The following is a 12,540-nucleotide window of genomic DNA, read 5'->3' as shown; positions in this document are numbered from 1 at the left end:
TCCACCTATCATATACCAGGCAATGTTAGTGAACCTAGGAGTATAAGACATGTTTCCTGGCTTTAAAGCAAGTAATTTCAAAATTTCAAAACAGGATCAGCATATCTATATATTAAAGGTTTTTTTTTAATTTTGAGTTTAACAATCTAGTATATTCATTTTTAGAAAACATGACCATTCAAGGAAACACACACACGCAACACACACACACACACACACACACACACACACACACACACAAAGAGAAACAAAAAAAAAACCTTTAACTCCACAATAAACTTGTACTTTGAATTGTTATCTTTCTCTCTCTGCCTCTTTTCCTTTTTTCCTTTCTCCCATCCTTCTTTTTTATTTTTTCCCCCTAGATCTGGCATTCGATATATATGAAGGCCAAATCACTGCAATACTTGGTCACAGTGGAGCTGGAAAATCGACACTGCTAAACATCCTTAGTGGGTTATCTGTTCCCACCAAAGGTAAGAGGTTTTTCTCTGAAGTCAGGTTGACAAATAAATCAGCTGTTAACATAAAGTACTTTTGATCATTAATCAAAAACACAGATTACCAGGGAAAAAATGGAAGTTAATTAATAGTACTATGCTTTAAAGGTTTGCAATTTTTACCATTAGTTACCATTGCATTCGTTAGCTTTCGCAGCGAGACAAGCATCCCCAAAACTAATGGCTTAAAATAAAAATGTTTGTTTATTTCTCATGATTCTGTGGGTTTCCTGGCAGTTTTTCTGTCTGGACTAAAGTGGCTGAGCCTGGACACCTTACCATAGCCTCACTCATATATGTGGAGCTCCAGTTAGGGCCACACCACCTTCTCTTCCTACGTGGCCTTTCATCCTCCCAGAAGCTCATCAGGGATTCTTCACCCAGTGATTGGTGTCCATGATCCCAAAAGCAAAAAATGGCAATCCCAGGGTAGAGGCACTTCTGCTTATATCACATTTCCTAAAATTTCACTTATTATAGAGCCACATCTAACTGTGAGGGGTAGAGAAATAGCCTATATCTTCACGGAAAAAGCTGCATAAAGGATCTGTCTCCCTGCTATATACTGTACAACTAAAATGGAAGTTTATAATATATAGCCTGAATTGTGTTGTATAAACCCTGAAGATAAAAATCATGTATCTAGAATGTAGTTAATGACTATATAGTGACTTTTAATTTAGAAGAATCTTAAATAAAATCTGATATTAACTTTTAATCTTTGTTATAGGTTTAGTCACAATGTATAATAATAAACTTTCGGAAATGGCTCACCTAGAAAATATCAGCAAGCTCACTGGAATTTGCCCGCAATTCAATGTGCAATTTGACTTCCTTACTGTGAGAGAAAATCTCAGGCTCTTTGCTAAAATAAAGGGAATCCAGCCACAGAGAGTGGAACAAGAGGTACATAAATATGTTAGAACTAATATATTGGTCAAAATGAGATTGTTAACTCTGTTTCCACTGATTTTTTTATGCTGTTATTAAATTATCTTTGAGTAAAATCATTGCATGAAAGTTGGACAAAGAAATGTAATTTAGATAATATCTAGCATTTACAAATAATTTACAATATGCTAAGCATTAGCCTTAACTTTAAATATAATAAATCATTTGTTCCTCACAACCACTCTATGAGGTAGGTACTATTACTATTCCCATTTTATGTAGGTAGAAAATGAGGTTTAAGAAAGCAGGGTACTTGACCAAGACTATGCAGCTAGTTAATGTGGAATGGTATTCAAACCTAATCAGTCTGGCTCAGCATCTGTGCTTTTAACCATTACACTTTACAGTTTTGTATTTATAAATTTTAAAAAGAAAAAATTTTGGTTTGTGACACAAATTTTGTCATTTGGTTAGATACGAAGAGTTTTGCTGGAACTGGAAATGAACAATATTCAGAATGTCCTCACTCAAAACTTAAGTGGCGGACAGAAAAGAAAACTCACCATTGGGATTGCCATTTTAGGAGACCCTCAGGTAAGTCAGAGGGAATTTAGAGATGAATTCAAATTTTTAAAAATGAAACTTTTGGTTTTGGTAGTCGTTCAAACCTTTTATTTGCAGAGGACACCTGTGAGAAAATATTTATGACGGGACATTAAATATAAAAACAAAACCCTAGCCACAATGCCCTTTAAAATATAAATAATATGATTTCAACATGTTTTCTGGAAGAACTATATACCTTATTGGAAAATCTGTTTATATACACCTCTCCTCTGCAGGTTTTGCTGTTAGATGAACCAACTGCTGGATTGGATCCCTTTTCAAGGCATCAAGTGTGGAACTTGCTGAAGGACCGGAAAATGGACCACGTGATTCTCTTCAGTACTCAGTTCATGGATGAGGCTGACATCTTGGCTGGTAATTGCTCGTTTCCTTTAAGTATCACAATGAAGACTTTATGAGATTTGAAAAATATAGATTATTGCTGAGCAGCTGTACTTTGTAGGCTGGTCATCTAGCTGTGTCTGGCCATTTGAAAAACTGGCAATGATACAAACTGGCCCAAGACTCTTAACTTCCAACCATTCCCATGTTATCTCCTGGAATTTTGAATCATTTTATTATACAGGGGCATGATCTGCCAGGAAACTCATTTCATCTGAAGTTAATCTATGTTCAAAAGCATTAATCCTTTTACTCAAGATTGAGGTAAATCAGCTTGACATATTAAAATAATTTTGGTGTTTTGTCCATTAATATGTATGATTGATGATGCTGTATATTCTATATTAGAAGTTATACACATAAACTCTCTGGTTGGAAGGAAAAACTGCCTAAAGTATATAAATAAGATTAAAATATGTCTGTTTCAATGAGTTTTTATGAAGCACTCACTTGAAAATGTAGAAATTCCTGAATTATAGTTGGATCACATGGACAATGAACTGTCTTTTCTTAGGAAAGAATGGGCACCTTTTCAACAAACTTTCTCCTTTGCTTCTTCCCTTTCAGATAGGAAAGTGTTTCTTTCCAAAGGGAAGCTGAAGTGTGCAGGCTCATCTCTGTTTCTGAAGAAGAAATGGGGGATTGGATATCACTTAAGGTACAGCCACTTGAGGAGGCTGAAGAATGAAAAATGGGTAGAACAAAGAATGACACTTGAAGCAACACATCACAACATTCAAGGAAACCTTTTATTATTATACACAGATGTTTGTATGTACATATACACATTTATACCAATACATATATGGAGACATGTATCCAGATATAGTTATATAGAGATAGAGAGATACAGATATATGGAGGTAGTATGTGTATATGAGAGCTATTGATGGGTAGATTTTAGAGATATAAGATAACAAAAAAAGAATATAAGATAAAAAAACAAGAATATAAGATAACAAAAAAAGTTTAGAAAATGTGGTAGAAAATATATCCACAAAACATTATTTGGTAAGGAAGATATGTGTTAAGGGAACTTTTTCAACTAACATTGTATTTTACAGCCTCATCATCTATCACCCAGGGTTTTAACATAATCTCTTAAGTAGGCTCCTTGTTTCTTCTCTTTTCCCCAGCTCCTCCTCATTTTTCTTGCTTTCTGTCCTTTCCATCCTCCTCCTTTTATTTTTAAAATAAAAGTTCTTAAGTAGTAGCATATTCTAGCTATTATTTATTGATTGAATCAGAGATGAGATACTTAAATCTTTTACTTTATGAGGTGTGAACTATTGTTACTTTTACTCTACAGGTGAACCTATAGGTTCCCTAGGTGCATAAGTACAAGAATCAGGAATGGAAACTGCATGGTTTTAATTTCAAGTTTAGTATCCAAATCCATATTTTAAATTACTTTTTAATTTATACATGAATTGGTCAGTCTGTCTAAAATACATCTGTGATTTATACCATCTACATTTTAAAAACTAAAACAAACAAAAAGTGTGACACCAATAAGCTAAAGCAAACAAAAAATTCTCTTGGTTCGATTTTACCTACCAGAGTCCAAACTACATAACCAGATGGTGTTGGTGTGGCCCACTATCATGACTCCAATATCATTTGCCCTTACTCAATTCCATAACCTCTAGTTAAAATGAAATTTTCCTTGTTCCTTGCACATGCCATATCATGGCCTGCATTTCTCATTGTCTGAAGTTATTTCCTGAATCTGGCATTTTCTTGAGCCTATTTCAACCTATTCAAGTCCTAAGGAGTTGTTTGTCACCTCATGTAGCTTTTATCAATCTTACATCTCTGTGTATTGTCCCAATGTTTTGATTTTTAAGGCACTCTGTTTTAATCTCTCCTGGGAAATTAAATCAATTTTCGGAAACTCAGTTTTCTCACTTACAAAGTGGGAGTAACAATTCTTAGCTGCAAATAAAGGTTATAGAAAAATAAGTGAGATGGGGACCAGCGCCCTGCATGGCAACATAATGTGTTCTCAATGTAAACAAGGCTGGTGGGATCTCTGACCAAGTCATGAGTCTCCTGGGCAATAATTTGTGTAATTGCCTTATTTCTTCTTCTAAATTGGGATCAGCAAACTATGGTCCATAAGCCAAATCCAGCCCACTTCCTGTTTTTGTAAATAGAGTTTGCAGCACAGCCACACCCCCTTGTTTAGGTATGAAGGCTGCTTCCATGTTACAAGGGCAGTGATAAGTAGTTGCGACAGAGATCTACTGGCCTGCAAAGCCTAAAATATCTACTATCTAGCTATTTAGAGAAAAAGTTTGCTGACCCTCTCTTTTGAGCTATAAACTTGTACTTGCATGCAGTCCTCTCTAGTGCCCAGCACAAGTTCTTCAAAGTGGCCGGGAAATGTTTCATGAGTTGACAGCATCATCATGAGAACAACTGTAATTGTTTTTTGTTTCATTCCATCACTGGATTTCATTGCTTCTAAAAATGGCTTTTGTTCTTATATGTTCATAATACCTTATGAGTAAACAGAATAATTTTGACTCAAGCATTTGATCAAATAAAATAGCTACAATTTTGAAAGATTTGTTAACTGCAAACATCACTAATATTCACTTCTTAGAACCACCCTAGATGTTAGCAATCATTATTTCATTGTACTAATGAGTAAACTGTTCCGATAGGTTAAATAACACATTACAAACGGCAAAGCCAAATTTTGATGTCAAGTCATTGCCTTTATTTCATCTACTGTATACTTTATAACCTTGGTTAATATTTTTGTTTTGTTTTTATACATTGGTGTTTTTCTTCTCTCCTTACTGGAATATATGTTTATTGATTATTTAGAGAGAGAGGAAGGCAGGGAGGGTATGGAGAGAGATAGAGAGAAACATTCATTGAGATAGAAAGATCGAATGTTTGCTTCCTGTATGCATCCCAATTAGAGATTGAACCCACAACCTAGGTATATGCCCTGACTTGGAAATAAACCCACAACCTTTTGGTAGTCAGAATGATGTTCCAACCAAAGGCTTTACACTGATGTTTTTAAATGGGAAGACGGATTTTCTCAATGATACTTTGTTCTTAATCAAAGTTCTAAAGTTAGCACTACAAAGAAAGCAAACAATTAGTGATCCCACCAACCCAAACCCACATTATCCATAATTAGTTTCTATCTATAACCCCATTCCCTTCATGACACTTACCACTATGGGTAATTATTTTACTTATCCATTTGTCTACTTTTCTTTCTGTCTCTCCCATTAGAAATTAAACTCCATAAGAACAAGACAATGCTGTTTTATTCACCATTGTACCTTCAGCATTTAGGATGATTTCTGTCACACGCTAAGAACTTAACAAATTTGCATTGAATGACTAAATTGAACTGAACCTGTTTTATACCTAAGCCTACCTATCAAAAGTTCCCTTGTTCTTGCCCAATCCCACAATCCTATTTAGCCCACTTAAACTGCCTTCAAAACATCTTAAACATTTCCCATCTTCTAGAGTCCTGACTTGGCTATGTTGTGTTCCTGGTATCTTGGTACCTATTCTCCCCTTAAAGACTTAAGTCAATATTGGCCTTCTCAAGGCATCACCTCTGAATAACCTGACCCATAATTCTGGTTTGCTCTTTCTTTGATTTCCCCCATCACATGTATATAATCTGATTTTTTTTGGTCTTCATTTTTCTTGTCCATATGACTTATTTCTTGCATTAGATTTCTTTATCTTTCTTTGTCCCATAGAGACTAATAATTCTCTTCCTGTGAATGGAGATGATGTCAAATAACACATATCTCTTCTTTTGAACACCAGTTTGCAGTTGAATGAAACGTGTGTTCAAGGAAAAATAACATCCCTTATTACACAGCACATCCCTGATGCCAAATTATCAGCAGAAAGTGAAGGAAAACTTGTCTATACATTGCCCTTGGAAAGAACAAATAAATTTCCAGGTAATGTACATGAGCATCATGAAATGAAATACATAAATATTATTCATAATAATAATATCAATGATAATTATTATAACTAACATTTATTGAGGGCTTACAATGTGTTCAGGTTTTTAAAGCATGATGTACAGTAAGTAGATTATTTTATCTACTATGGGAAATATTATATTCCAATTGTTGCATTAGACTTGGGCATATTAAGGTGCTTTTTTAGTTCTTCATTCCTTTTGTAGTGTGCAGCAGAATAGTCTAACATTCATAACCATTCATGAACACAAATCATTGAAAATCTCTGGCTTAACTATTACATTAAACAACCCCATGATATGGCTTGTTCTTCTCTTGACAAGACTTTTGTGAGAACTCTGGCTTTTTCAGGCCAATATGTAACAGTTTACTTTTGAGAGCTGTTTTGAATTCTGCATTAGGTAAATCATATAGCTTCATTTCATTAGGGTCTGTTTCTGGAGATTTATCTTGTTCCTTTGTTTACAATGCAGTTGACTGATGAGTTTTCATTTTCCTTGACTGCCCGGGTTGACGTGTGTGCATTAGATAAAGCAGGCCCCTCTCTCAGTCTTCACAGACTAGGTTGGTACCCCACCCACCAGCCTGGTCAGAGAGTCCAAGGGCTTCTATTAACTCCTTTGCTCCCAAGGGAAAAGAAGGCAACTGTGGTTTTTGTCAGTTCTCTCCATGATGAGCCAGGGACATGTGGCTCTTACTGGCTAGCATGATCATGGTGGTGACGGTGATGTCCTAGATCTTAATATGTTAATGTCAATACCCTGGCTGTGATATTGCACCTTGGCTTTTTAAGACATTATCGTTGGTGGAAACTGAAAGGACAGTTCCCTCTGTATTATTGTTTATAACTTCATGTTAATCTAAAATTATCTAAAAATAATGTGTTCAACTTTTTAAAAAATTACTAGTTATGTTTATAACTCAGAGAATCTGCTCCCTGGTCATGAGGCCCAGTGAGGGCCTGCACTGAATGGTTGAAATAATTAACCTCACCATATGCATGGGCAACGAGGACACATAAATTACCCTCACAGAGTCATTCAAATATACATTTCATGGTGACAACACAAGTTAGTCTTTAGAATCATCAGGCAAAACATTAATCAAGCCCTAATTAATGTGTTTTTATAATAGTTATAATAGAGAGGAAGTTTGTATAATTTTAGGGAAATGGAAGAATGACACATAATACTCATTAGCAGTTTACATCTTACTTCTCCATGTTTCTGTATATGACACTAATCAAGACAGAAAGTTCTAAATAGATTTCACTTTGGGTGGTACGCACACGATGTAATATACAGATGATGTATCATAGAATTGAGCACTTGAAACTTATGTAATTTTATTAACCACTATCACCCCAATAAATTTAACTTAAAAAAAGATAGAAAGCTTTTTAACATATCCATTTGCCCAGGGAGAAGCTCTAGGTTGAAACCACAGGTGTTCTGTGATCATATCAGGATTTTATTTTATTTTATTTTATTTTTTTAAGTATATTTTATTGATTATGCTATTACACTTGTTCCATTTTTTTCTCCTTTTTATTCCCCTCCACCCTGCACCCTCCCTCCCAACAGCATTCCCCCCACTTAGTTTATGTCCATGGGTTGTACATGTAAGTTCTTTGGCTTCTCCATTTCCTATACTATTCTTAACCTCCCCCTGTCTATTTTGTACCTACCAACTGTGCTACTTATTCCCTGTACCTTTTCCTCCGTTCTCACCATTCACACTCCCCGTTGATAACACTCCATGTGATCTCCATTCTGTGATTCTATTCCTGTTCTAGTAGTTTGCTTAGTTTGTTTTTGTTTTTGTTTTTAGGTTCTGTTGTTGACAGTTATGGGTTTGTTGTCATTTTACTATTCATAGTTTTGATCTTCTTTTTCTTAGATAAGTCCCTTTAAAATTTCATATGATAAGGGCTTGGTGATGATCAACTCCTTTAACTTGACCTTATCTGGGAAGCATTTTATCTGCCCTTCCATTCTAAATGATAGCTTTGCTGAATAGAGTCATCTTGGATGTAGGTCCTTGGCTTTCATGACTTCAAATACTTCTTTCCAGCCTCTTCTTACCTGTAAGATTTCTTTTAAGAAATCAGCTAAAAGTCTTATGGGCACTCCTTTGTAGGTAACTCTCTCCTTTTCTCATTCTGCTTTTAAGATTCTCTCCTTATCTTTAATCTTGGACAATGTAATTATGACGTGCCTTGGTGTGTGTTTCTCATTGGGTCCAATTTCTTTGGAAGACTCTGAGCTTCCTGTAAGTCCCAACAATCTATTTTCTTCACCAGATTGGGGAAGTTCTCCTTCATTATTTTTTTCAAATAAGTTTTCAATTTCTTACTCTTCCTCTTCTCCTTCTGGCACCCCTATGATTCGAATGTTGGAACACTTAAAGTTGTCGCAGAGGTTCCTAAGCCTCTCATTTTTTGAGTTCTTGGTTCTTCATTCTGCTCTGGTTGAATCTTTATTTCTTTCTTCTGCTCCAAAGTGTTGATTTGAGTCTCGATTTCCTTCCCTTCACTGTTGATTCCCTGTGTATTTTTCTTTATTTCACTTTGTATAGCTGCACTTTTTCCTTTATGTTGTGGCCATACTCAACCATTTCTGTGAGAATCCTGATTACCAGTGTTTTAAACTGTGCATCTGATAGGCTGGCTATCTCTTCATTGCTTAGCTCTATTTTTGGAGCTTTGATCTGTTCTTCCATTTGAGCCATATTTCTTTGTCTCAGTGTGCCTGTTACATTGGAAGGGGTGGAGCCTCAGGTATTCACCAGGGCAGGGCAACCCAGGTTGCTCCATTGTTACCGTGTATGTGGGGAAGGGGTCCTAGAGGGAACAATGCCACTTGCTTGGCTCTCAGCAGGCTTTCAGTCACTTCCCTCACTACCCACAAGCCAGTTGGGTCCTTCTGGTGCTGATTCCCAGGTGGGTGGGTTTGTGTACATTCTAGGACCCTGTGGGTTTCTCCAGTGAACTCTTGTTGTGAGGCTGGGAGTTTCTTCCACCGCTGCAACCCACACTGGTTTTTACCTCCAGAGGTTTTGAGGCTTTCTTTTCCTGCGCTGGAACCCTGGATTGCACAGTCTGTCTAGCTTCCCAGTTCCACATGCAAATGTGGGACCCCCCCCAGTCTGGCAACCACTGCCTTGCCTGGTCCTCCAGCCACTGTCTTGCCACACATCCTTCCCGCCCAGGCTGCCCACCTCCGCCCCTCCTACTGGTCTGGATGAGTGTTTCTTTAATTCCTTGGTTATTGGACTTCCATACAGTTTGATATTCTGGCAATTCTGGTTGTTTTTTGTTTTTAAATTTGTTGTTGTCCTTTTGGTTGTGCAAGGAGGCAATGTGTATCTACCTACGCCTCCAATTTGGCCAGAAGTCCCATACCAGGATTTTAAATTAGGCTTTTATTTAAGCTTTATTTAATTAAAAATTGTAATTCAAATTCATGTAGGCAGGAACATTGTTTCTTGTTTTAAGAACAGTGCTGAATGCAAAAGTATTATTGGAAAGAACTAAAGAATGAATGGATACAGAATTGCTAGAGAGAATGCTATCAACATTTCTTACCTTTCCAAGAAAATTCTGAGTCACTTCCTCATTCTTTGTCTATGAGATCTTGTGAATTTGTATTCTACAGTCAAAAGCAGAAATTTTTTAAATGATCTATATCATGTGTATTCCTTTGACACATATTTCTTGAACTGAAGAAGATTCTACACAATCCAACCAATTCTCACAAAATTGGCTATTTGTAACTGTTTTCTGAAACAGACTCTTCAATTAATTAGGCTTAGAGTTGAAAAAAATTTGAAGTTCCACTATTAATTAAATTTTAAAAGCAAGTTATAAAAAAATGGAGTTTTAATAGAAATATAAATTAATATTTGATTAAAAGAAGTTAATGTATGGGCTGTAACGCAATACAAAAAAAGTAATATACAGACTTGAAAATGTTACTTATCATAAAATGTTAGTTTTTAATTTTAAATATCTGACATATCACAAGTATAATTTCATATCTTGATTATTTGTGCTTTTTTTAGTTTGAAAAGTTGTCCTCAATTCACTTGTCATTTTTGTTGTTTTGATTTGCTACTGTGTATGTGTTTTTTAGAACTTTATGAGACTCTTGATCTCCGTTCTGACCTGGGAATTGAGACTTACGGTGTTTCTATGACAACTTTGAATGAGGTGTTCCTGAAACTAGAAGGAAAATCAACTGTTGACAAATCAGGTAACTAAAATGCATGAAAAATATCATGTAAATATGTTCATAGCATCTAGTGCAGTATATACCTCAAGAAGAGACCGTTCCAAAGACATGATTGCAAAATATTGGGTTCCATGATTAAGGCCGTTCCTAAACAAGAAGTATTAAGGTGAAGTGCATCACTGTCACATTTGCTACCCCCATTGCCAATTGCCTTCGTATTAACGATGGCCCATTTTCTTCTCTCCAAGGCTCATAACCCTCATGGTATCCCATTTTCTAAGAGCAATTTCAGACAAAACACTTATTCTAAATCTCTCTCTCCAAGCACTTCCAATATGTCACCGCACTACCTGCTAGTCTCCATGGTTTCTGATAAGAAATTCAGCTCTACACTTTACTGAGGATTTCTTTGTACGCTGAGTTGTTTTTCTCCCCTGCTTTCAAGATTCACCTTCTGTCTTTGACTTTGACAATTCAACAACGATGTCCTCAGCGGTGGCCCCCCTTGCAGTTACCCTATGTGGTGTTTGTTGCTCTCAATATATGTATAGACTAGAGTTTTTCATCACATTTGGGAAGGTTTTAGCCACTATTTCTCCAACTGTGCTTTCTGTCCCTTTCTCTTTCTCCTGTCCTTCTGGAACTCTCATTATTGTATGTGGCAGTGCATGTTAGTGTGCTTGATAGTGTCTCATATTGCTTTGAAACTTCATTTTTCTCCATTCTTTTTTCTGTCTGTTCCTTAGACTTAATAATCTCAATTTATCTTTTTCATGTTTACTAATCATCTCTTCCACCAGATGAAATATCTTGAGCTTTTATTTTTTGACAATTTTTTTCACTTATTATACTTCTCAAATACAAAATTTATATTTGGTTATTTTCAATAATTTTTACATCTCTAATGGCATGCCCTATTTAGTTAAAAATTATTGTCATGTTTGGTGATTCACAAGTGTGTTGTTCAATGTAAAAATAATTGTGAATTTTCTAAATATTATTGTTACTGATGCTGAAAAGTTTAGTGTAGTCATTAAACATAACCTATAACTTAAAATCTTTTAAATTTATTGAGACTTGTTGAATCAGCATTACATCTATTTTGGTGAATATTTCTTTTCTATTTAAAAAATGTATACATACATACATAGAAATGCATATTTGTGTGTGTTTATACGAATGTATACATGTAGAATATATGTTTATAGAACTTCAGTTGTATGGAGAGTTGTATAAATATCATTTTGGTTTAGCTGGATGATAGTGTTTTTCAAATATTCTATGTCCCTACTGATTTTTATTGCCTATATTTTCTATCAGTTACAAGTGAGGAATAGTAAAATCTCCAATTGTAATTCTAAATGTGCTATTTTGTCTTTTTCTCCCTTCAGTTAGGTAAGTTTTTACTCCATGTACTTTCAATTTGTTATTAAGCACATATACATTTAGGATTAACATGTCTTCTTGATTAATTGCCTTCATTATCATTATGAAAGGTTCCTTTTAAACTCTGGTAATGGCAGTTATCCTGAAGCCCCGTTTGTCTAGTATTAACACAACTGCTTTAATTTTAATGTAATTTGTGTTTGCCACTTTAAAAAAATTGTTTCAACCCACTTGTACTTTTAATTTAAAATGTACTGCTTTGTGCATTTTATTTAAATTCAGCATATCGTCGAATTTTGCTTTTTATTACATTTACAATGTTTCTTACAGTTTTATGTTTAATCCATTTTTAATGCCTTATTGCTCTAGTTATGTTTAATTTACAGTTACCTCCCAGTTTGTAGCACATCAGTTGCCTGTTTCTCCAGGTAAACACCTAAGGTAATTGTTTCCACTACCAAGTTTCCAAGTCACACCTCAGCACTATGATGGTCTTGCATACTTATCTTAACCTCTTTAATATATTGTCTGTATCTAAATTAT

At 35.3% G+C, this 12,540-nt stretch overlaps 1 protein-coding gene across 6 annotated transcripts in view; it reads left to right on the top strand.

Moving 5' to 3' along the window:
* ABCA8 (ATP binding cassette subfamily A member 8) overlaps nucleotides 1-12,540 on the top strand; it is a 77,255-nt gene that overhangs the window by 35,783 nt on the left and 28,932 nt on the right. For all 6 annotated transcript variants that reach the window (XM_054573097.1, XM_054573098.1, XM_054573093.1 and 3 more), the window contains 7 exons: nucleotides 366-476; nucleotides 1,231-1,406; nucleotides 1,866-1,985; nucleotides 2,234-2,372; nucleotides 2,967-3,057; nucleotides 6,213-6,352; nucleotides 10,513-10,632. In XM_054573097.1, the coding sequence (XP_054429072.1) occupies nucleotides 366-476; nucleotides 1,231-1,406; nucleotides 1,866-1,985; nucleotides 2,234-2,372; nucleotides 2,967-3,057; nucleotides 6,213-6,352; nucleotides 10,513-10,632 (897 nt within the window). The remainder of the gene's footprint in view (nucleotides 1-365; nucleotides 477-1,230; nucleotides 1,407-1,865; nucleotides 1,986-2,233; nucleotides 2,373-2,966; nucleotides 3,058-6,212; nucleotides 6,353-10,512; nucleotides 10,633-12,540) is intronic.

The sequence above is a fragment of the Pteronotus mesoamericanus genome, unplaced genomic scaffold, assembly GCF_021234165.1.
Source record: "Pteronotus mesoamericanus isolate MK-2021 breed Mesoamerican mustached bat unplaced genomic scaffold, CSHL_Meso_final contig_246, whole genome shotgun sequence".
Lineage (NCBI taxonomy): Eukaryota > Metazoa > Chordata > Mammalia > Chiroptera > Mormoopidae > Pteronotus > Pteronotus mesoamericanus.
Note: the sequence above shows the minus strand (reverse complement) of the source record. Positions and strands in the feature narration are given on the sequence as shown.